The sequence below is a fragment of the Papilio machaon genome, chromosome 12, assembly GCF_912999745.1.
Source record: "Papilio machaon chromosome 12, ilPapMach1.1, whole genome shotgun sequence".
Classification (NCBI taxonomy): domain Eukaryota; kingdom Metazoa; phylum Arthropoda; class Insecta; order Lepidoptera; family Papilionidae; genus Papilio; species Papilio machaon.
Genome location: NC_059997.1, coordinates 7,207,357 through 7,233,870, shown reverse-complemented (window position 1 = coordinate 7,233,870; position 26,514 = coordinate 7,207,357). Strand labels below are relative to the sequence as shown.

Here is a 26,514-nt window from a genome sequence, read left to right as displayed (position 1 = left end):
CCAGACTAGCTAGAGAGCTGGAGCTGATCCGCGCGGAGCTGCGTGCTTTCAAAGAAGCATACGCGGAGTCGCAAAAGCGGTCAGAAGCGACTCCGAGGGAGGCTCCTCAAGCCCAGGAGGGGGTGGAGACAATTCTCAGGGGCGCTCTCGAAGAGATGAGGCGCGAACTCTTAGAGTCAGTAGGCGGGATGGTGAACGCCCGCCTGCAAGACTTGGAGACGCGCCTCCCCCCTGAGCCGGTGGTCAGACCACCGCTCCAAGCGGACAATCATCATCCGCCGCCGCCGCGCCCTGTAACCAGGCCCAACCTGGCGACCAGTGCCTCAAAAATTGTGGAGACACGACCGGCCCAGGCCCCTGCGGCCAAAGCCAGACCGGTCCCCAAGAAGAAGATCGCCTCTAAAGCCAGACCGGCCGCCCCTCCCCCCCCTCCACCTGCTGGCGGAGAGGGGAGCGCAGGGAAGGCTGCAAAGGCCAAAGCCGGAACCGCCAATCCCGCCCCTCAAACCGGGGGCGATGAGATACCGTGGTCCCAAGTGGTCGGCCGGAAGGCCCGGAAAAAGAAGAAGAAGGCTCCGGCCGGGACCCCACCCGCTGCACCAGTTCACCCTGGTAGAGTGCAGCGGGTTCCCCCCCCTCCCAAGACTGTAAAGATCGTGGCCCCCAAAACGGCGGCCATAACCGTCACTCTCAAACCGGGGGTCACGATCACAAACGAAGCAGGACAGGTCTCTGAGGCCAAATACGTCGACGTCTTGGCCAAGGCCAAGGCAGCGATCTGCCTCAGAGACCTAGGCTTGGAGACGGTGAAAGTCAGAACTAGTATGACCGGCTCCAAGCTAATGGAGGTAGGGGGGACCACCCCAGAAGAGACGGCCGACCGCCTGGCTGCCGAATTGGTCAAAGTCATCGGCGGCTGGGCGGACATCGCGCGTCCGTCCAAACTCGCAGACCTCCGGGTCTCCGGTTTGGACGAGACGACGACGCGCGAAGAGGTGGCAGCCAAACTGGCGTCAACCGGCGGCTGCCACCCCGATATGGTCAAAGTGGGCCTAATCAGGCCCAGCTTCTGGGGTGGGGGTTCCACTCTGGTGCGGTGTCCGGCAGCGGCGGCGAAGGCCCTCGCACAGATAGGGAAGGTGGCCATTGGATGGTGCATGGCCACCGTCACCGCGGTGAGGGCCCGGCCGCTACGCTGCTTCAAATGTATGCAGCTGGGCCACACCCGGGCCCTATGCCCATCGGAGGCAGAGGATGGTCGCCTCTGCTTCCGATGCGGCCAGGAGGGCCATAAGAGGGCTGCGTGCGAGGCGCCTGTCAACTGCGCCGTGTGCAATAGGACAGGCTGCCCGCACGCACATATAATGGGGGGAGCAAAATGCACCCCCCCCACTGTGAGGGGGAAGGCCCGCATCATCGGCCCTCCCCCTGCGCCACAAGCGCAATCGCCGCCCAGGCTGCAGCCGCAGCCTGAAGAGGAACGCATGCAGGTGTCATAATGCCCAGACACCTGCATGCAGAGTTCCTACAGACGAACGCCAACCACTCCGCCCGCGCACAGGACCTGCTCATGCAGGCCCTGGCGGAGTGGAGAATTGCCGTTGCTGTCGTGGCCGAGCCCTACCACATCCCCTCCCAACCACACTGGGTCGGGGACACGGAGGGCTCGGTCGGAATGGTGGTGCCGCCAACGGGCCTGCAACACCTCTCTCTCAGGGAGAGGGGCGCGGGTTACGTAGCGGCAAACTGGGGAGAAGTAGTGCTCATCGGAGTCTACTTCTCCCCGAACAGGAGCCTCTCACAGTTCGAGAGGTTCCTGGATGGCCTGGAGCTGGTTGTGCGGAGGGCATTGCCAGCCCAGGTCATTGTGATGGGGGACCTCAATGCTAAGTGCGCGGCTTGGGGATCCCCCATCACCGACGTCAAGGGGGCGCATCTTCGGGACTGGGCTCTTACTATCGGCCTGGTCCCGGAGAACCGGGGCAGCGCCTTCACATGCGTGCGCGCGCGGGGTGGCTCGGTCGTTGACGTGACGTTCGCCACCCCCAATATCGGCGCGCACATCTCGTGTTGGCGCGTCCTGGAGGATGTGGAGACCCTGTCAGATCACTTGTACATCAGGTTTAGGGTCTCCACAGCGCCCCCTGGGCGTCAAACTCGCACGGCGGGCGGCAGAGGCGTCTTCCCTAGGTGGCAGCTGTCACGTCTCGACGGAGACCTGGCAGAGGAGGCTGCAATCGTATCCGCGTGGGCCTCCGACCCCCCTCAATCCTTGGGGGTCGGAGAAAGGGCTGCCAGGTTCCGTCGGGACTTGACGACTATTTGCGACGCAGCAATGCCTAGGGCTCGACGCCTCGTGCCCCGAGAGGGGGTATACTGGTGGTCGCGGGACCTCGCGGCCCTGCGTGCCACCAGCAACGCCGCTCGCCGTGCTCTATCCCGGTGCCGAAGACGTCGGCACCGGGAGCCGGGCGAGCTGGAGCGCCTCCAGGCCGAAATGCGTTCGGCCAAGAAGGCGCTCCAAGCCGCCATAGGGGCCGCCAAGGACGCTGCATACTCGGAGTTCTTGGCGGCCCTGGACGCGGACCCGTGGGGGCGCCCGTACCGAATGGTACGGGCCAAATTCAAAACGGCGCCCCCCACGGAGACCATGGAGCCGGCCGTCCTCAGCGCGGTGGTAGAGGGGCTATTCCCAGACAGCCCCCCATTTGAGCCACCGCGCATGACGCAGCAGAGGGCCAACGACGAGGACGACGCCGCCCCTAATCCTCCTCTGATAACAGAGGACGAAATGCTAGGGGCGGCCCGCCGGCTCCAAGGCCCGCGGAAGGCCCCGGGACCGGATGGGGTTCCGGGGAAGGTTCTCCCCATCGCGTTAAAGCACCTCGGGGACCGCCTCCGCTGCCTCTTCGACGACTGTCTGGCAGCGGGGCACTTCCCTGAGGTGTGGAAGGAGGGGCGGCTGGTCCTTATAAGGAAAGAAGGCCGCCCCGCGGACTCTCCGTCGGGATACCGCCCGCTGGTGATGCTGGATGAGGCCGGGAAGCTGTTGGAGCGAGTTATAGCTGCCCGGATCATCCAGCATCTAGCGAGGGATGGGCCGCAGCTTTCGGTGAACCAATTCGGGTTCCGGTCAGGACGATCCACCTTGGACGCCCTGGCCGCCCTGAAGAAGTTCACCGACGAAGCGGCCCAAAAGGGGCAGGGAGCCATGGCGGTGTCACTGGACATCGCCAATGCCTTCGGCTCCCTCCCCTTTGCGGTAATAGAGGAGGCGCTCCGGTATCACGGAGTGCCCCTCTACCTGCGGAGAGTCGTGGGACACTACCTGCAAGGGCGGGTAGTGTCCTACATGGGGAGAACCGGTCGAGAGGAGAGGCGGATGGCCACCGGTGTTCCACAGGGGTCCGTGCTAGGGCCCCTCCTGTGGAACATCGGATATGACTGGGCCATCCGCGGAGAGGTGCTGTCTCGGATGGCGGTCATCTGCTATGCAGATGACACGCTGGTTGCCGTCCGGGACACCACGTGGAGTAGATTGGTGAGAAGGGCTGAGGCCGGAGCCACATTATTGACCCGGAGGATCGAGGCACTAAGCCTCCGAGTGGCCCTCAGCAAAACCGAGGCCCTCTGTTTTAAAGGGCCTCGGTGGAGGGTTCCTGCGGGGGCCACCCTCCGGGTCAACGGAGAGGAAGTCGGGGTCAAGGCCCGGATAAAATATTTGGGTCTTGTCCTCGACGGGGGTTGGCGCTTCGGTGACCACTTCCGAGCGCTGACCCCCCGGCTTGTGGGCGCGGCCTCAGCCCTGGCGAGGCTCCTCCCTAACCTCAGCGGTCCGGGTGTACATGCGAGGATGCTGTACACCACGGTCGTCAAAAGTATGGCCCTGTACGGTGCACCGATATGGGCTCGCGCCCTCAATGCACCGAACAGGGCCCTCCTCCGCAGGCCGCAACGCATTGTTGCGGCGCGTGCGTGCCGGGCCTACCGAACGGTAGGCCACGCGGCGGCCTGCGTTTTGGCCGGCACCCCTCCGTGGGAAATCGAGGCGGGAGTGCTGGCTGAAGCCTACTGGGCGCGGGCCACACAAAGAGCCCGGGGCGAAGCCCCGGCCCCAGAGGAGATCTCCCGCGCCCGGGAGGCGAGGAGAATGACGACCGTGGAGCTGTGGGCGAGAGGCCTAGCGCACGCCAAATACGGCGTGCGCACTATAGAGGCCATACGCCCACTGCTCCCGGAATGGTGTGGGAGGAGCCACGGCTCCCTCACCTTCCGACTGACACAGGTGCTGTCCGGACATGGTTGTTTTGGACGGTACCTGTGTCGGATCGGAAGGGAGGAGAGGATGCGCTGCCACGGGTGCGGCGCCGACGAGGACACGGCGCAGCACACACTCGAAGTGTGCTGCGCCTGGAGAGAAGAGCGCCGCACCCTAGTGGCGGCGATTGGCGGCGACCTCTCACTTCCCGGCGTTGTACGCGCCATGTTGGGAAGTGAGAGGTCATGGAACGCGGTCTCCTCCTTCTGCGAAACAGTCATGTTGCAGAAGGAGGAGAGGGAGCGGGAGCGCGAAGGGGATCCCCTAGCGCCCCCGCTCCGGCAGAGAAGAGTGGGGAGAAGGAGGCGGCAATTCGCTGCTGCCCTTCTCCCCACGACTTAAACTTTGAGGGCCGTAGAGGCCAAACGCAGGCGGGGTCACGGAAGTAAGCTAACGCGTTCCCGTGGCCCCGCCGTAACGCGTGAGAGGGCAGTCTGGTTTTAGTGGGTATTCCGGTCGCCTTCTGCGGCCGGCGAGTCCCACACTCCCCTACGCCATTGCACAGCCCGGCGTAGGGGGTGCGTAAATGCATTTCCAGACTATAAAAAAAAAAAAAAAAAAAAAGGTATGGTATTTAATAATAAAGTAGTACTTGAATCACTTTTTCTGTTCAGTTTAGTAACCTAACCGTGCGTTTCCATCGCCAAAACTTCAGTCCAAAAACATATTATTGTCTCTACTTTCTCAAAGAAAATGGTAGAGATAACTTTTTCTGTACGGTTGTTCTGCCAGTGGAATACCATTATAACAAATTATAATTCAAGATCGATTATACACATTTTATATCCAAGATAAATCGCCATAATAATTTATCAAAATCCCCGTTTAAAACATATTGTTATCTCTGTTTTGACAGAGATAATGACAGGGATGACGATATCTTTTATACAGATATGATTGGTCTTAGAAACCAACGGTTAGTAAGATGAATTTTAGTGGCGATTTTTATTGTTTGGTTAAAATATATCGGTCAATTAATTTACATAGAGAAAGAAAACAACAGCAAAACTAACGTCCGTAACACAGTGGGGTAGACAGAGACAATAGACTTCAAATTGGCGAGGTTTAATCTACACACATACAAGTTGATTTCGGTGCATTTAATACCGCCCTAAGTAAAACTCGAATGATAATTTTTGTTTTGACTCCATCCAGTTATGAGATATAATTATAAATTCATCAACATTATGTGATGTTTGAAAAAAAAGTTGACGCAGTGGAAATGCCCAACTCAAAGAAATAAAAGCGTCGCGCTATTTCCGACTTGTGAAATACTTTACGACCGACGTATTGTATCAAAGTTGACGTCACTTTATATACAAAGAGAATTTTTTAGTGAAAACGTTTATTGCGACGTTTTTACTCTTCCAAGTTTATGTTTTTTTTATTCAAAGTTGTTCTGTAAAAAAATAATGTTTAATTTTTCATTTTCTTCCGCATAATGCCAACTATTAAGCTAAGAAGAAGAGGAAAAAGTTGTTAAAATTGACATTCTAAGATGGCGGTTAAGGACCACTGCTTACCCCTTTCTGATAAGCTGGAGGTGGACTGTAAATACATGGGATGGTAAAAAACTAAATTCGAGTACTTTCCTCGCACAATGATAGTTTCCAAAAACGAAATTCAGTATTCAAACGAATTTAAACCAAGATGATTACTAATTAGGAGTTTAATTAGATTACTTTTAATTATGGGAATGTCAACTCCCTGTGTCAGTCTCACGATATCGTGGTAACCGGAGCGTGGCAATTAGTGATCAAAATTTGACTCTAAGTACTTGGATATTATAGGTATGAATTCATATAGTTGTAATTAACCCTGTGAACCGCACGGGAGTCACCTAGTTACGTGAAGGGTGACACGTCGCTTTGCTGTTTATTAGAGTGTTAAATCAAAGTAATTGTACGGTCTATATATCAGCTGCTGTTGTAATAAAAATATACGTACACTAGCATAGTAAAGTGGAGTAAATGGAATTTATTTAGAGCTTTTAACTTCATAGATGTTCAGTTAAATTTAAAGACCTTTAGCATACTCTGTAAAAAAAACAATTTTGATATGAAGGTGTAAATTTGATTTGTTTCAACGTACCATTTAGCTGCTGGTAATTGCGAAAATGAACAAGCAAGCTCTATTTTCACTTTGTAATTATGTCTTTCTATTTACGCTTTGGTTCCGTTTCGCTTTGACAATTGACCTATCTACTGTCACTCATATTTTGTGAGAACAAGAGTGAAAAAGTTAAAATATTACAACGATACAACGTTGACCTCATAATGGGACACTTGCCTTATAAATCTTGACTACGTTCTTCCGTTTCCTGATTACCGAGACATTTTTCTGCATTTTTTTTTTATCACGTAAGATAGTAATGTGAAGTTTCCTGATTTATTATTTTTAATGATTAATTTTACGTACTGGTTTGGGGTTACTTGAATAACAGGTACGGATATGAATATATATTAATTAATGTAGTTATTTTGTACGTTTAAATTTTTTACATGTTATCTCCTTTGGAGGCATTTACATTAAAGGTCATCCACCTCTTTACCGGCTATATCACGTACAATTAGCATGCAATAGTATTGAAAAAACATTTACACGTTCTTATATAAACGAATCTTATGTAAATAAGGATTATTAAAAGGAGACATCTGTTTTTGTAAAGTTAAAGAAAATTGTAATGACTACGTCTTTGTATTTTGTTTTTACAACTTACGAATGGTATAAATAGCTCTTTTTAACTTTAAACCTTATTTACCAGCCTAATCTAATGTCTTAGTTAAATGTATGTGCCAATAATATACTAGATTAAGTCTAAACTGTACGTATCTTTGTCGTTTCCATGGGGTGTGGGAGGGGCATTTGAAAAATGTAGAATAAATTAAAATGAAAAACTTCCAATAAGTCAATATTAGTGCTAGCTGTCCCCAACTAGACCTAGTCTATATCATCGGCTAACGACGTCCATGTTAAATGTTATTGTTGGAAATTTTCATTTTAAAACAGAAGTTGAAGAATCCATTGTCTATAGTGATGACGACATTATTGTTTATCCCACGCAGTAAACGAAAGTGTTCAAAGTTCAGTGAGTTATTTGATACCCACTTAAGTTATCTATTACCTCAAGTTTCCATTGTCTTAAATTGTATAAAAACATATTATCGTACATCACATTGTTTTAGAAAATCCTGGATTTTCGCTGTGAAAATCCACTGTTATGTTATTCGATGTTAAAACAAAACATAATTTCATTTTCGTTCCGTCTTTACTTGTGTTACATTTTAATTGTTATGAAATATGTATGAAAAAACAAATATCCTCCAAATTGGTGCAGTCCCAATGTGAGAGATTAATGCTAAAACTGAAATCTGCATTGAGTACAATTGGGTTAATGGGATGCAGTATTTTGATACTGCAGCTAAATTATGCTCACGGAATAATTCCTATTTGGAAATTAGAAAATTAGATGAGTTTTAGAAGAGTGTAAATATGTTTACTTTTACGACGTTCAGCTTAAGCTTGATACTTTATTATTATAAAAAATAAACTAATGTTATTTTTATTGTCATCTAATAAATGGATACTCAATAGTGTGGACAATAAATGTACGGTTAATCATAGACATGTCTTGTAGACTAGATAACCACCGGATGACAACGCAGTTGAGGCAACGCTCGGCCGTGACTTCGTCCTCTATTGCACTTCCATTAACAACGTGTTTCTTATTTCGTCTTTTGACTACATGCATCTTACGGTCGAATACTGAAACAAATTTTAAATATTTATTATTACTTACAATCGTCATGGTCATCTTTTTTTTATATATCATAAGGTGGCAAACGAGCAAGCGGTTATCTGAATACGCCTAAAAAGCGAAGCGACTGCTGCTCATAGAAATTCGCAATAGCAGATGCGTTGCTTACCTTCAATCGACAGAGTAGGGAACGCATAGAAAGAGGATATATCTTCTTCCTATGCGTCTCCTCCGTCAAATCTACTTCCCTTACTCATCCTTAACTTAAAAGGGCGGGAAGGGGACGTGGACTAAAATTAGGCCTCTGGCATCACATTCATCGGACGAAACACGGCAATGCTTCCGCTTGACGCCTGTCTTCTGTGTGGTCATGGTATTGCACCAGTCTAGCCGGACCATTCGTGCATCCAACAAATATTGTTGTTGCGGGATCTACCACTGATAAATTAGGTGATCATCTAAAATTTGTGTCGATAAAATTGTTGATAATTTTGGTATTTGTTGCAGAGGTGTCAATGGACGTTAGCCGCGCGTTCTGCCCGCGCGCCGGCTGTGACACTGTGGTGACGGTGCGGGCCGCCAGCCCCGCGCACTGTCCCACCTGCCGGCACGAATTCTGCTCGCAGTGCAACCAGGAGGTAAGCGATAAACTATAGGCAGGGGTGACTCTTGAAATGGTGGATGTTGATGATGGGATCACTCTCAAACCAATTATACACTTATAGACTGATTCGGAAAATATTTATTCTAACTCAAACATATTGGATATAATTTAGTTGATACAAGATTATTATTAAATATGTATATAAAAGTTAAACAGTTATTTTTGATTAGTAGACATCTTACTTATTTGAGAATATAAACGGAATTAATTTATTATAACATACGTCAATCTTAAGAAAATAATACTGACATTCCTTATTTAAAATAATTAAAACATACTACATAAAAAGCCAAGTAGGTCAGAATTATCAAAGGAGTATGTATAGGTATATTCTGAGATTACCAAATCAACACACCCCCTTAATCTCAGAATATACATCATAACAACAGACAAGTACAGAAAACCCAAATATTTAAAGTTATCAACAAAACACCAATAATAAAAAACAATAATACATTCTCTCAACAAAACCACAAACTCTTAAACTCTAAAACCACAAGAAAATCACAATAAATTATAAAGGATGGAGATATTAAAAATTCTGTAAAAGTTTCTCTTAAAAATTTCATTTGAATTCCGTTAAAATATATATTGGACTATAAAATATTTGACCTTGTATTAAAAGTCAAACCACAAGTCCAAAACTGAGCAAAAGAAAAATGAAAAATTCAGAATAGAAATTTCCTCCAATAACATTAATTCAATCAATTCACACCCACGCTTCCACTGCCCGAATCTATTAACTCCACCAAATTATCAACATCAACAACCCTTACACTAACACTTTCTGCAACAACAACAACAACAACACAACAACAACAACAACAACAACAACACAACAACAACACCAACAACAACAACAACTCCAACAACAAAACCAACAACAACAACAAAAACTACCAACAACAACTCCAACAACAACAACAACAACACCAACAACAACAACTCCAACAACAACAACTCCAACAACAACAACTCCAACAACTACAACTCCAACAACAACAACAACTACAACTCCAACAACAACAACAACTACAACTCCAACAACTACAACAACTACAACTCCAACAACAACAATAACTACAACTCCAACAACAACAACAACTACAACTCCAACAACAACAACAACAACTCCAACAACAACAACTCCAACAACAACAACAACAACAACTCTACAACAACTACAACTCAACAACAACTACAACTCAACAACAACTACAACTCAACAACAACTACAACTCAACAACAACTACAACATCAACAACAACTACAACATCAACAACAACTACAACATCAACAACAACTACAACATCAACAACAACTACAACATCAACAACAACTACAACATCAACAACAACATCAACAACAACTCCAACATCAACAACTCAACAACATCAACAACTCAACAACACCAACTCAACAACACCAATTCAACAACACCAACTCAACAACACCAACTCAACAACACCAACTCAACAACACCAACTCAACAACACCAACTCAACAACACCAACTCAACAACACCAACTCAACAACACCAACTCAACAACACCAACTCAACAACACCAACTCAACAACACCAACTCACCAACACCAACTCAACAACACCAACTCACCAACACCAGCTCAACAACACCAACTAAACAACACCAGCTCAACAACACCAACTAAACAACACCAGCTCAACAACACCAACTCAACAACATCAACAGCAACCCTCTCTATTCTATCTTCATTTCTTCAACCATTTTTTCACAAAACACGTCATCCGCCGCTGCACTCATCTTTTTCAACACCGTCGATGGTCACCTCTTCTTCACTTCTTCAACCGTTTCTTCAAAAATCACTTCATCCGCCTCTGCATTCATCATTTTCAACACCGTCAATAAATGGTAGATGGATCTTTGACTAATTTGTTTGCAACTGTCACTCTTCCTCCATCTTGAAAAATTTGTTTGCAACTGTAATTCTTGCTCTCCAAACAGGAAAAATGCTCCAAAAAATATAAATATCAGCATTGCTGGGTCCAAAACCTCTTGAAACGGTGGATGTGGAAGCGTTCTGGGCCCATAACCTCTTGAAATGGTGGATGTTGATGATGGGATCACTCTCAAACCAATTATACACTTATAGACTGATTCGGAAAATATTTATTCTAACTCAAACATATTGGATATAATTTAGTTGATACAAGATTATTATTAAATATGTATATAAAAGTTAAACAGTTATTTTTGATTAGTAGACATCTTACTTATTTGAGAATATAAACGGAATTAATTTATTATAACATACGTCAATCTTAAGAAAATAATACTGACATTCCTTATTTAAAATAATTAAAACATACTACATAAAAAGCCAAGTAGGTCAGAATTATCAAAGGAGTATGTATAGGTATATTCTGAGATTACCAAATCAACAGTGACAAACTATTTAATAACGTCTTGCACTTTTTTGTATTGGTGTAACAAGACTATAAACATTGCTTTTTTAAGCGTATATAGGGTGTTTCACCCTTTAAATGAATTACATTGTCTTTACTGATTTAATAATATCGTTAATGAAATTATGAAATTAAAATATTTTATTCAAGTTGTTTTGTTTGCTTACATGTTTATTTTGTTTCATTTTGTTTACAGCACAATGTAATTATTTTAAATGTTAATGTTGTATCATTAATACTGCGATGTTTTACCGGAAATGTAAACAACAATCAGGTTGTGAAGTTAAAACTAGCAATACCAATTTTCTTAACAATTTTTTGTGACAAACATCCTATTTTATAGTTAACATTTAGTTTATGATACCATTTTCGTAAAAGAAAACAAATAAATCTCTGTAAACGTAAAGGTCACAATACTGTATTCCCGAAATAGCCCGTCTCTGACCCTAATTTATTGTGTTTGTGTTAAACATCGACTCGCTTAAAATCCCTTTTACTCCCAAAGCAATGTTAATTACTTGGTAGTGCTCAAAATTACTTTCGCAAATGTAAATCGATGGGTCCTATGTATTTATAAGAGCCAAAGTAACAAATTGATGATTTTTGATTTTTATGTTAAAAGCTGCGTCTTAGTCTAGTTAACAACATGCACTAAACATAAATACACATTTACAAATGTAAACGTGTTTTTTTGTCTAAAGTAAAAGGGCCTATGCGGCATTTTTTCCTATATGGTTGAAATTTTGAGAGCCTCTCCAGTGAAGTTGTCAAAATATTTAGTTAGTTTACAATGTAAGATTTCTCTCATCGTTGAAAAACAAACATAACTAGGCCATGTGGAACACACAGTGGAAACTGAAACTATATTGTACAAATAGTAAAAAATTATATGAACAAGTTTCCCCATACTCCCCTATTGTGATTGTGCAAACAGCAAAGTAAGCAAAGGTCGCCGGACCGGCACAGCACAAAGAAAAGAAATCTATCTACATCTGTCTTATCTGTAGCTACTCTGTGCTCTTTTGTGTTCTCTCTGTAGTTTGTATATGAAAAGTGCACTCTATTCGGATAGCACAAACAACGTAGGCCTTGAAATTAGGGCTGCCAACTTTTACTGTAATGTCTGACATCTGTGTTTTTTTCAATTCTTCAGTTCTTCTGGTTAATTTGTGTTCTTGTTGCTAAGGAAGTATTCTCATTTAATTGAACGTTTATTTTTATTTTTTAACCTTGATAGTTTTTTTTTGCTATTTATCTAGGCAATGGAAAATTACGTTATTGCGCGAAGCACATGATAAATATTGATTTAAAACTTGTAAAGAGGTAATGACTTTACTTTGTTTATTAAGTTATTTTAAAATGAAGGATTAATATTAAAATAGAATACTTAATATCTTAAGAACCTCTTCCATCAAGGATATACTAGTTTCAAGTTGGTTGTCCAATACATTTCATTTTTATTCGACTTCATTCTTATGTGGGTTTTTAATCTAATTGTGAGCCTAAACTTCTGAACCAATTTTGATTAGTGGTGTCTTTGGATTTTTATTCTTTCCCTCAGTATCATATGGGGACAGTCAGTAGGATTTTTGTTTTTCAATAGTGTTATAGGATTTTTCAATGTCCTTGTTTTGATTTTTTATCCAGCGTGTCAACCCTATTGAGCTTTGGTGAACTGTGCCGGTGCAACTGGGTCGAGGCGGAACAATGGCCGCGCAGGGCTCCTGAATTCGAGTGACACTCGCGCAAATGCCTCCCGGCCCGACGTCCTACATACACACTGTACACAAGTACATATGTAAACACGTGAACTGTACACATGTACACACGTACACAATGTATGTTCGTTACTGAACTGTTTGTTCAAGTGCCGGAAATATTAGGATAACATTACACAGCTAAGAAACTTTAATATAACTAAGCAGTGTAACATCAAAGTTAAATATCAGCAAATGGAAGTCCGTGGTTTCTAAGCCGTTAGCAGAAATAATGGGAATCTAAGAACATAATCTCTGTATAAAACATATCGTCATCCCTGTAATTATCTTTTAAAAAACCGAGACAACAATACGTTTTAAACGGAGATTTAGTTCTCAGAAACCCACGGTTGGTCACAATTGTAATTATAATTACTTATTCACATTTACCTTATCGAATTGTTTAAATTGAATTCGTGCGGTACCTGAGCTGTAATGGTAGCACGTTACAAAAAGTAATTACACTTTTATATGTTACCTATAATGGAGCGAACAATTAACTATTTTTTTTTACTAATAATTTTTTTTTATTATTTGATCTCATAACTTGACAGTGAAACAAGTAAGAAAACTAGATTTCAATCCATGACCGAAACAGAATAACAGAAGAACATCAAATTATATACCTACGTTTAAGTAGACGACAAATACTTTACGTTTATTCCGGATTTACTGAACTTTTATGTACCTACTAGTATTATAATATTCAAACTTTATTGAGACTCTATAATACGTGCCCATTTCTTCTAAAGATGGTGTCATACCAGGTGGTCTTAGGTCTAGCCGATACTTACAGTTGTATAAGTGACTCGGTTGCGATATTACGATTCGTCTTAAAGTTTGAATAGCATAATACATTTTTAAACATGACATAATGTTCGTTTTATCCTTCATACAACCTCGAATATTACCGGAATGAAATTGAGGCATTAGAATCGTGTTTGCGTGGTAACGAGCTGAGTAAACACAATTAAACTGCGCAAACAAGTTCAAGATCCTACAACGATAATAATGACGATTGCCAAGTGTTATCACACATGGAAAAATGCTTTTTTCTACATCAAAATAGAGACAGATTTTCAAATTTACTTTATAAGACCGAGTACATTTTGAACGTTCTCTTAAAATTTCTTTATTATCAAGCCATCTATTTTCATTGATATATATTTTTGTCTTGCCTACTATTTTGCCCACTTATGCATACAAGTTGGCCGAAGCTTGCCGAGTGAAGGCAAATAATACAAGACAAGTGCTACTATCTATAGGTTTTTCAAGTCTATCAAACACCAATGCAAGTGACCAATTTAGACATGTGATTAATTTCTACTGGTACACGGCAGAACGTGTAGACATCACTGGCTAAGTTTGCGCGAATACCTTTTATTTGTACAGAAAAACCGACACCGCTCCGAAGTTACCTAAATAAGCTACGTCAAATGAACTTTATATACGTTGGCACTCAGGGAAGTTGGCGCACATGTTGGCGCGGGCGACGCCGAGTGAAAGCAAGCAATGAAAATATATTTTGTCTATACCTACGTTGGTATTCGTCTTCACTTGACAAGCCTCGGCCAACGTCTATAGCAGGCCTTATAAAGGAAACAAATACGATGAAAAAATTAATTGTAATTTCATTCAATGTTATATATATTTTTTTTATATCATAAGATGGCAAAAAAGCAAGCGGTCACCTGAATAGCATTTATCTACAGAACCATCTAGCTATGTACTACAACAAGACGGGTACGACAATTAAAGCGATAAATTTCCTTTTAAAATTGCACTGTAAAACTTAATAAGTAATAAAGTATTTAATATTTAGTAGAAACGTGACATTTTTTATCTTTTATCAAGATAACTGTGATTCTTTGTCACGGCTGATAGCGACCTTATCTAAAGCCGCGATGAATTGTTATTTTCTATCAGTACTTATAGCAGACTTAGGGATCTAGACTTTCTAATTAGATATAGACCCTTAAAATAATTAGCGTTAGTGTTATTGCCGGAGGTGGATAAGGAGGTTCAGTGTCACGACTATGCGAAGGTTAAGTGAGGCGGAGGCGGATGTTAAAAAAAAATTACTAAAAAAGTATAGAGTAAAGGTATTTATGTAACAGAGTCATAACGAACCGATCTCCGGCATTGTGAGTCGACGTGAATAAACCTCAGTTGCAACTTCGCAAAAATAAATACGGAGACGAATGTGGATGCTGAGGTACGATTTTATGCGGAAGTATTCCACTTCTGGAGGTGGAGGCGTGCTTTCGGGTGATAGTTCGAATTATACTGAAACATTTATGCGTAAATCCGTCTCGCTCTAGCCTATTTGGATACTATTTCACTTCCACATTCCTTCTGTGTGTACTACAAGGCAAATTGAGTTTTAGATTGATACAAATTGAGTTGCAGATATTAGAGAAAGTGGCAAATAAGCAAGCGGAAGAAGGAAATTTTGCATTGGATTATATCATGTTACAATGGTTTGTAACATTTTTATATAATGCGCATACGAAATGTAACCTAATGCAATGTAATGAAACGTTAACTTCCTACGTAAACAATCGTAACTCACAATTTTGGTATTTGCTCAAAATTTTTTTTTTACTTTGTCTTAGGTTGATATCTATGCTTAAAAATAATGTCTGCAATAGTATTTGCTTTGGCTTTATATCTAGACGTGCTAAATATCCGCAAGGCGTGTTGCCTTGAAACATAAATTGAATACGCATAATTTGCATCGAAGCGTAAATGAATTTATTTATGTAAATATCTACGTCATTTAATACATATTACATAGTTAATTTATAAAAATCTAGGTTCTATAAATATGTACATAATTTAGATTTTATTGTGTATGATATGTGAAATGAAATTATACATGCGAATTATTTATGTTGTTAAGTCAAAAAATTAAGTTACAATAATCGTTATTACTATAATTTCATGAAATGTAAGTCGTCGTGTATGTGTTGTCGACAAATCGTGTATGTCGTCTGTTTGAAATTTGCCCACGGTTAATTCACATAGTGACGTGTTGTGTTTCGGCAATTTGGACGCTGTTATTTTCTGTGAAGTTATAGTCGCTGATTGACAAGTACCAATCGATCGTGAAAGTACTAATGAAATATCACCTTTAGAAATTGACGTAATGTAACCGAAATGTAACTCATCGTTTTATTCAATTTTGGATGATATCTTGGGGCATATTACAAATGGGCTGTGTACGCGATTTGCCGGCGACACGCAGAATAATGGAAGGTAAAGTTTGCGGTAAAGAGAGTTCTTGTTTGTTGTTAACAATAACTTTAGTAACCGCTATTCAATTAGTTAAAACAATGCAAGTTATTTACGGTCGCTAGTCGCACTTTCCTAACTCTCCATTTAAACAATAGTTTTCAAGGATGTTTGTACGAAACTAACGAGCGAGTATAATAGACTGAATTAAGTTATAAACTAGATGAACCGGTAATATTTTACAATGATAAAGTCAAAATGACATCAAAAGTCATAATGACATAAAAATAATAAAGTGGAAACAAATCGTTTTTAATTTAATAGTTGACAGGCATGATTTGAAACCAGTTCCGTGTTTTGTCTGATTAAGACGAGGAGGCTAATGATGGTCTCCTTCCCCTTCCCGCTTATTTCTTACAAGGAGGATTTAAGAGGAGGTGGATTTGGCGGAGGAGAATGCATAGAAAGGGTAAATATCCTCTCAGCGCGGCCCTTCCTTTGTCGATTAACGACGTGGGCAAATCTATAAATGCGAATGTCTATGGACAGAGGTTACTTTGATATTTTTGTGAATTAAGGTACCTGCTTGCTTCTTACCTTATACTATAAAAAATAAAATCCTGATCACTTACAAACCAAATCTGAACATTCTGCCAAAATTAATAAACAATAGATAGATGATAGTTTTTTTTTATAAGGGGGCAAATTAGCAGCGGTAACACGAAGGTGTTCATCGACGCCCATAGAAATTTGCAATACCAGAGGAATCGCAGATGCGTTGCCGGCCTTTGAGATAGATAGATGATAGATATACTTGCTTTGACTTTTTTCGGAACAAAGAAACGATATTTTTTTTTCGTAATATTTAAATGAGTTACTTTAAATTATAACTTGTTTGTCATCGATTTTATATTTATTCAAGTGTAATGTTTGCCCGCGGCCTCCGGCGATGTCTCCCCAATCTACAAACAACACGCTCCAATCCACTGCTCGACTCCACAGATACACAAGTTCCGTGTATTTACAGACAACTTTGATACTTATTTACAATGGAATTATAGTTTCTTTAGATATAAGAAGAACGGCTTTTTAGTTGTTTTTGTGTAATCTAGAAGTTAACATGTCTGTTGCTATGTAGTAGATGAATATGATTACTCTGATGACATGTGTTTTATTGTAAATTTTTTTGAAAATAATGGATCAATTTCGTTCTGAAATGAAACATAGATGTATTAGGATTATTTATACGAAACAAGCTTTTACCCGTGACTCCGTCCACGCGGAATAAAAACATAGAAAACGGGGTAAATATCCTATGTCCGTTTCCTGGTTCTAAGCTACCTGCCCACCAATTTTCAGTCAAATCGATTCAGCCGTTCTTGAGTTATAAATAGTGTAACTAACACGACTTTCTTTTATATATATAGATAGATTATCTAGTAGCAGAATGTTTTTTGGTCAGGCTACACAAATATCGTTGTTCTTTTTTTATATCGTAAAGTGGTAAACGAGCGAGTGGTTACATGAATTCGCCTAAATAGCGAAGCGACCGCTGCCCATAGATATGCACAATTTCAGATGCGTTGCCTATCTCTAATCGCACAGAAAGAGAATATTTCCCCTTCCCATCCTTTCTTTATACGAAAAAAGTGGGAAGGGAAAGAGGACTAAAATTATGCTTCCGATGCTGAGACCGAATCGGTACTGTTCCATTTCTACATAGATTAAAAACATTTGTTTAACGATAGACCGATTAAATGACGTTATTTTTGTTGTATCTATAGTTTGAATATATAGGTATTTATTTCTAGATCTTAGTGTTAGGTCATCATGATAGTTCAACCTCTATCAGCATTCACGCATATTAGCGTAATAACTTGTACCGATTTATTATGATAATAATCATTGCTGACATTATCTTTATTGTAAAACAATTAACTTTTAACCTTAATTATAGCTTTGTAATGCTCGTGGTTTAGCTCTATTTTATATAGATTTATTTTATATAATAAGGTACTTTACTTAAAACTTCTGACGTTCTTACGATGAAGGAAAACATCGTTCAAAAACATCGTGAAAACATTGGCCATAGTCAACCAACCCTCACTTGGCCAGAGTGGTTGACTATGGCCTAGTCACCCCTAACTTGTGGCAGGATCCGAGCCACTCAGTGGGGACGTATAGTAAGCTGATGATGATGACTTTAAACTTAACCATTCAAGGTCGATAAATCTGTTCTCATTCGGACTTGTCTTGTCAGTTCAGTTGTATTCCACTTAATAAGAGAGTATGTAATAGTTTTCGAGCGGAGACATTTGGATAACCTCAACGGATTAATCAATTTTGTACTGTGAGATGTCATTCGTTTTATAGTCTTCCAAACAGTATCATACGTGTAATGTTAAACTGGTTTATAGCTAGCCTAATATAACACATTAGTTGATTTTAACAAAACAATTATCACTGAACGTGTTGTTTTATTTATATGTCTATAACTCGATGTCTTTATTGTTTCAGTGGCACGGTGAACTATCGTGCGAGGCGGCGGCGGCTTCGTCATCGGGCGCGGGCGCACCGCTACTAGCTGAGTCGGAACTCATCAAGCTGTGCCCGATGTGTCGCGTGCCCATTGAGAAGGACGAGGGTTGCGCCCAAATGATGTGCAAACGGTGCAAGCACGTCTTCTGCTGGTACTGTCTGGCTTCCCTCGACGTAAGTATATCATACATGTTATTGTTGAAAGAGAATTAAATGATTTATAGAGAGGTACATTTTCCTACTTATACTATTATCATAAATGTAGGTTTACGGTTTAACTCATGTGGCCCTGTCTATTTTACATTCTAGGTTGAATGTCTCCGCTGTCATAGGCGGATTAACCCGACAAAGTAAACGTGCCTGGTAGCGCGAGATAATACCCTCAGTAAACCTGCTCGTGGAAATAGGGACGCCAAAATTCCAACGATATTCCACTGTTGTTCTAATAGTTATCTCAACTTTGAATCTTAATGTAAATATTATTAATTAGTACACTAATGTCTATAATATTATCATTTAAGTTTACATTTATTAAATACCAGCTGTCGCCCGCAACTTCATCCGTGCGGAATAAAAAAAAATATAATAAGTAGCCTATGTGTTCTTCCAGTCTATGATCTACATCTGTGCCAAACATCAAGATCCGTTGAGCCATTCTGGAGATATCGTCAAACAAATATCCATCCATCCATCTAAACATTCGCATTTATAATATTAGATAAAATCATTTATGTAACATTTATTTTCGTTTGTTCAGCATTGAACATAAAATCTAAGTAAATAATGTGATGTCCGTTTAATATTACGAGCAACTACACACTAAATTATAGACGAAACTTCGATTTAGATATAAAATATATTAGAACCTATAGAGTGCTTATTGATAGCCTGGCACATTGCCAGATAAAAGTCGATATTTTCATAGAAGGCAAAATCAAAAATAGAATAAGGTCAAATAGGCTTTGAGAGATTGGGGACCAGCTTTGAGTGAAAACTGAAATTATTACACCTCTCACCTTTATACTAAAATATAGTTTTTACCCGCGACTTTGTCTTCGCAGCTAAAAAAAGTGAAAAGTTTTCATGTGTTAATGGAGACTATGTGGTATACCTGTGCCAAATTTCAGTAAGATGTGTTGAACCATTGAGGAGTTATCAAGTTCCACATATTTCCGGCATCATGAGGAGCCTTTGTGCTCTTTTATACTGAATTCTACTTCTATTTCTAACTTCATCAAGATCCTATGCATTCGTTCAGGAAATACCTTCTAACAAACATCCATCCATCCAACCATTCGCATTATATAAAGTTGATTACTGTTGATTACTATTTGGGCAAAGTACCTTGCTGTTATTACAAGTACGATTTTAAAACGCGACGATGTACTTTTCCAGCCTTTATTGTATTTTATTAATAGATTCGCAAACATGCTACAACTTTATCCATGTAAGGTAGCACGCGAGTGTAAGCCGTAAGAGCGTCTGAAGAGGTCGCGGTACGGCAACGCAAATAAAACCGTTTTTTTTTTTGTTGTTTGTATTTTCTTTAAATCCGGCGCAGGGACGGGTCATCGCTACGGTGACCATCATTTATATATTTAAAAGAAAGTCGTGTTAGTTACATTATTTATAACTCAAGAACTACTGATCCTATTTGGCTGAAAATTGGCGAAGACGAGCTCTAATGATATAAAAAAAAAAACTAGGCGACGGGTACATAGGACATTTTTTTTAGCTAGTTGCAAATAAAATACTAATGCTGATAAAGACGACTAAATATTGCCGGTCATTTGGATGTCATTGTAACAAGTTTTTTTTTTATAGATATATGAAAAACACTATTTGTTACTTATCAACCTAGACCAGACACTGAGACTGTACCCCTCTATAACACTTAGAAGATAAATACAAATCGATGGTCGAGTAATATTTACACAAAATAAAATCCAATTAAAAAAAATAAAAGACGTAAATCCTATTCAATGTTAGCGTTTATAATTAGACGATGAAAAAGTCCCGAGTTCCCTTGACACGCATTTGAGTTCAAATGCGCCTTTGATTTAACGATGCTGAATGCAGTCGCTTTTCGCTTTGCGTTCTCTGTAATGTTCTCGTTTATGTGTTTTCAAGTGCCTTCATATTCACTTGCGTAAGCGATCAATATAAACTTTATAAACTGTTAGGGACAGAATGATAAATAAATTTCCCTTTTAACTTGTTGATAACTTTACAGGGTGATGTTGAGTGTACATGGAAAAAACCTTGGATACTTTCAATAATTTTTTTAATACGCGGTAAAAAATAAATTTCGAATCGATGTAAAATCATTTTAAATGCATTCCATTTTATAATCTTCCAGACATATTTGATTGTTTGTTTTAATTGAATAGGCTCCGAAACTAATGAGCCGATTTGAAAAAAATATTTCTGTAGGAAAGCGACACAATTCCCGAGTGACATAGCTATATTTTTCACTAAACTAGCTGTCACCCGCGACTTCGTCTGCGTGGATCTAAAAACTTAGTAGCCTATGTGTTCTTCCAGATTATGTTCAATATCTATGCCAAATTTCGCACGAAATCGCGGCAAATGCCAAGAGATAAAAATATAGATTTATAAAAAAAGCATGTTATGTCAATTATGTTATTTTCTGTAAGATGTTAATTTAGCAATGTTCTGATGTTGCAGGACGACTTCCTCCTGCGTCACTATGACAAAGGCCCCTGCAAGAACAAGCTGGGACACTCGCGCGCCTCCGTGCTCTGGCATCGCGCTCAGGTAAGCATTTTCCAATATCTTAGCGTCTCAAGGCCATCAGTGCACTGCTCAACTTTCCCCTGCATCCTGTTACGCCCCAATACACCAACATTGTTGAAATCAGGTGCGTATTCAGGATTATTCTTAAGAATTAGGACTTTACAACTTTTGAGAGCAGACTTATAAGGTGGAGTTTTGTATTGTTTGCAGATTTCTTTTTCTCTTTCCATATTATGAGGCACGAAGACATTTTCCGCCGCAATTTTCGATATAAAGTGGAAAGACCATTGAATGTTACTAATAAATAATGTGTTTGCAGGTGGTGGGGATTTTCGCGGGCTTCGGGCTGCTGTTGCTGGTGGCCAGCCCTCTACTGCTGCTCGCTGCGCCCTGCATCGTCTGCTGCAAGTGCAGGTGATGACCACCACATATTACCACCCCACACATTGCTACACCAATTTTCAAAAAAACACACTACTGTCTATTTCCACTTAGCGACAAGCAACGTTCTATAGCAGTTGCGGTCGCGCCAGTGGAAATAGAACTCGTGACTCTATTGGAACTCAGCAGTGACACTTTAGTAACATACAGTCAAACCTGAATAAGCTTGAAACCTTATTAAGCGAGAGGTATTGTTTTTTCTCGAAGGACGACCTCCGTGAGCGAGAAAGTCGGGTAGAAAGAAACCTCTTAAAGTGAGAAAAATATCGCAATCCCTTAGTGTCTCTTATTGCTTATTCAAGTTCAACTGTACTTTTGTTTTGCAAAAGTTAATAAAAAGAATGGCAGTTTTACTTCAGTAGAAACCCACTTTAAGACAAACTTCAATGTACGACTGGTAAAGAACAAATCAATATAAAATGTGTAATAGCTAAAAGAATAAATGCATTTCAATTTTAGACTGTGCAATCCAAATACGAAGAATCTGGAAGAAGTTGAGGAAATAGAGAGCATCAGTCCGGCGCGCGACGACGATGACGAGGAGATAACGCGTGCTACACGCTACATCTCCGACTGACGTACGAATACATATTAAATGTCCAAAAGACTAACATTTGATCGAAACACTTCAGTAAACTTGTGCAGCTTTCAGCCTATTTGTGAAATTGCCATCGCGATATATGTGTCAAAGGAAAACGGATGCAGTGTGTTTAATAATAAGGTCTAATTTTAATTTATGTGTCTGTTAAAGTTTACGGTTGATTTTCAACAGTTGCCATAAGTTTGTACTACTGTTTAGATTTAAACCATCTTCGAAATGCTGTTTAAAAAAATGAAGGTAAAACAACTTAAAACAGTTTTGGTAAAACAGATTTTCGAATGTAACTGTTCAAAAACAAAATATATGAAAATTAATCGAACTATCTTAAAACAAGTATAATAATGATTAAATTTAAATAAAATGGACCTTTTTAAATAAAATATTCTTTACAAATATTACAATCAAAGACAAAATAAAATTTCGCTCTATACCAGACTACCGGATGATCGTAAATTTGACATTAAAACAAACGACGCTAATCAAGTAAACATCACAGAGTAAAAATATTACATAGATTATAAAAAAAATAATCGCGAAATTAAAAGATGGTTGACTGATTTTTTCCGTAATTGTGTGTTTGCATCGCAGATAGAGCACAAATATATTGCTATCTTTTTCATTTTAAAGAGATAGAAAGGGATAACCTTATGTTTTTGTCTCCTGTTTCGACAAACTCACGGCAAGACTTGAGACTGAAGAGTGAGCGGCGAGTGCCAAGAAAGCTTTTTATTTTTAATGAATGAATGAGTTATTTAATTTTGAATAGGAAAGTTTAGTTACTCTTAAACTAACGATTTAAAAAAAAAGCTTCTAAATAACTTAAATAAGTACTTCATATTAGTCATATATTTTGTAAAGAGGATTGGTTCTGATAATCGTATATTTTTGTAAAAAAAAAAACCGCGAGGAATACAGATTAAATATATTTTTAGTTTAACATATAAATTTTTAATTCGGACAGTGATTGAAAAGTTTATAAATAATTTAATTCCTTTATTTTAAATATAGATTATTAAAAAAAATACGTAGTACGCGAGTGTGAAAAAATAAAATATGGAATCAGTATCTTTTAAAACTTTGCTGTCACTGTTTAAATTATAATATAGAGAAGAAAATATATACGAAGTAAAGTAACTGCAATGCAGTGTGAGCGAGACGGATATATTTATGTTATTTTTCATTCACCTGTGATGGCTGGATTATTGTTAGGAAGTTAATTCATCAGCATGTGCTGTGAACACAGCGCTTTAAGGATGTAATTTATTATTAGTGCATTAATATTTATGATTTATTGTAAATAAGGGTTAATACTGTACTTAATTATAATAGGGATTGATGGTGCACCAGTTTTATTTTGAATATTTTTTTTAACTGGCAACATTATTGCAATTTGTTGCTGACAACACTAAAAACAAATAACCTAAATGATCTCAATTTAGTCCATTCTAATTCTATTTAATCATAATTTTTTCTTACGCAAATTCTCGATATCTCGATTTTTCTTAATTAATCGATTATTTGGAATAACATGAATCGATTATTAATAATTGAGAATAATATATACCATTGACATTGCTGTTAATGGCCGTTTAGATAATGCAAATAACGACAATGTAAAGTATATGAAAAACTTGATACATTGACTTAATTTTATAACTTGTAACTGCCGTTATTCACATTTGCCACAATTCAACTATTTTTCGATTTACCTTTGATTTCTGAGACCATAATCTTTGTATAAAACATATCGTCGTCATAATCTTTGACAAAACATAGATAATAATATGTTTTATACAGGAATTTTGGTTTCAGAAATCCAACGGTGAATGTTTCAAAAGATTTGATTAAAAATGCTAACTTTATTTAAAATTAAAATCACAATTGAATTGAAATTTCCATTTAATTCTTGAGATAATTAGATTTAAGCTAATATCTGAAAATTTTCATTGAAATTTTACTTGTACAGTTCCGAGTTCAAAATGCACTGTTGATCCTTCTTAGCTTGTTTTAGCAAGCTAGTTAAAAGCATTTGTAGACTTAAATAAAAAAAATTGTTAGTAGCAACATAGTATGTAAGTTAATATGTCGTTATTAAGTTGTCTAACATTTGGTAACTAGGGAGATGTTTATACAAAAACAGTATTGTCTCTGGTTTTTCATAGATGATGAGCACAGTATGTTTTTGTTTAAATGTCAGCAGTGGAAGTCCGCTGTAATGTTGAATTCACACAGCGTCTTAATGTCATGTGATTGATTTTGGATCTTTTACGTTTTTGTTAGACATGAACTCTTTAATAATATAATTCAACATGAAATTGTTTACTACATAATTTGACGTAGAATCTCAATGTTCAAAATAAATTCAAAAATATTGACCACTTTGTTTTGTTGGGAAAATTTAATTAAGATTTTTTTTAAATATCTGAATATTTTGAGCTTGTGTCTAACAAAGTTGATCTTGTATATAGGAAAATAAAATTTATTTTTTTGTTATCGATTACAGTTCTTGTTTATTTTGTGTTTAAATGAAATAATTATCCGTTGCTATAATTATGAAAGATAAATAAAGTTTTTTTTTGGATAAATCTCAGAACTGTCTTTTTATTTAACCTCCAAAATCATACGGAAGCTACACAATATTTTATAAAAAATATTAAGTTCTTGATTATGATTTGTAAAAAAAAGGACTAAAATCAATAACTTACTATTTATTTACAATATCTAGGACATAATTCACATATAATGCAGATTTATATGACATAATTTTCTTCAATTGCTTAGACTCATAGTATATTTGCTTCATCACCATTTCCTAGACAATCCCGCAGTGCTATCAAACAAGAGGGGATTTTTAAACTCTCCACGCATGTCCAACATATAATGCATCATAGTGTTCTTCACTTTAATCGGAAGTTGAACTTTGGCCATTGTCCTGTTCTCTTTGCAACAGACATTTTCTATGGGTACCTTCATCATGCGGTTCTTACCAAATGGACCGTACGTTACAAAGGTTAAATGCTGGCCACCTTTGTTTAGTATCAAATATCTGACTGACTTCAAAGTGTACATCCAAACCATACCCAATGATCCAGTACCTGAAAATTTTATGTTCCAGTTAATCTCTGTTTTTTTTTTTAATATTTTGAAGTATATAAATTATTTTGACCACAATATATATATATCGTGTAGTGTGCATTTTTTATCTAATATCACTATCACCTGCTTGTCGACTTCTGAAGAAATGTTTTGGATATTACAAAGTACACGAGAAAATATTGAATATAATTACCAATAAGTAAAGCAACAGCTCCTAAAGTATTTCTGTACTTATTTTCACCGAGGTTTATTCTTCTAAACCAAGGAGTTTCGTCTGTAATCATTGACTTGTCAACCGGTGCATCCCTCAAAGATTTAAACGCAAATATACCAAGATATGTCCAAAACATATACTGAACGATAGCAAACACGTTCATATATTTAAAAAACTTCGGATTCTCATATTTAAATAATATAACGTCCCTTGCAACTTTGGTATTCACATCATGAATAGTTTTTGTTGTTACTGAACTATAAGACGAATTCCGTGTTACATGACTTAAATTGTTACATCTAGGAAATGAGCGGAAAGTAATGCTTCGTTTTAAAATTGTACTAGCAAATGATATTAACGACATTCTTATTTTATAACACTTAAGCTTAATGTAAACTTTTTATTTTCTATATTCATAACCTCAAAATGCGACATTGACAATTAACAACAATGATTTGACGTTTAATAATGACGTAACGAGAACACCAAAGAGTGCTTAATGGTGGCCTCTGATTAGACATCTGTAGTTTTTGGCAACAAATGAAAAGTATACAATGTGAATCAGTGCTCTTAAGAGCGATTGTTGTATGACTATAAATGTATTATAAGATTTCTGAGGAATTCTACCACTCTTTACAGACCATAATATTGATTATATTTTTTTTGTTTTTTCAATCTTAAAAATCGAAGC

The 26,514-nt window shown here is 39.3% G+C and overlaps 2 protein-coding genes across 2 annotated transcripts in view; one reads left to right on the top strand and one right to left on the bottom strand.

Moving 5' to 3' along the window:
• The window catches only part of LOC106710435, a 92,740-nt gene extending 70,031 nt beyond the window's left edge, over positions 1–22,709 (top strand). Inside the window, exons 7-11 of the mRNA XM_045680319.1 lie at positions 8,583–8,713; positions 18,694–18,888; positions 21,403–21,492; positions 21,791–21,885; positions 22,372–22,709. Coding sequence (XP_045536275.1) covers positions 8,583–8,713; positions 18,694–18,888; positions 21,403–21,492; positions 21,791–21,885; positions 22,372–22,489 — 629 coding nt within the window. The 3' untranslated portion in view covers positions 22,490–22,709. The remainder of the gene's footprint in view (positions 1–8,582; positions 8,714–18,693; positions 18,889–21,402; positions 21,493–21,790; positions 21,886–22,371) is intronic.
• Positions 22,710–25,287: 2,578 nt separating this feature from the next.
• Positions 25,288–26,246, bottom strand: LOC106710448 (transmembrane protein 223). The gene is made up of 2 exons (XM_014502505.2): positions 25,803–26,246; positions 25,288–25,608 (listed from the first exon to the last, which is right to left on the bottom strand). The coding sequence occupies exons 1-2, from the start codon at positions 26,185–26,187 to the stop codon at positions 25,316–25,318; spliced, it is 678 nt and encodes a 225-aa protein (XP_014357991.2). The 5' UTR covers positions 26,188–26,246; the 3' UTR covers positions 25,288–25,315.
• Between the last annotated feature and the right edge of the window lie 268 nt (positions 26,247–26,514).

Excerpts from the sequence above, each read along its gene's own strand:
- LOC106710448 (XM_014502505.2), bottom strand. The coding sequence starts at position 26,187 with ATGTCGTTAATATCATTTGCTAGTACAATTTTAAAACGAAGCATTACT. Across the intron at positions 25,609-25,802 it reads AGCTGTTGCTTTACTTATTG|GTACTGGATCATTGGGTATG; the intron begins GTAATTATATTC and ends TAAAATTTTCAG.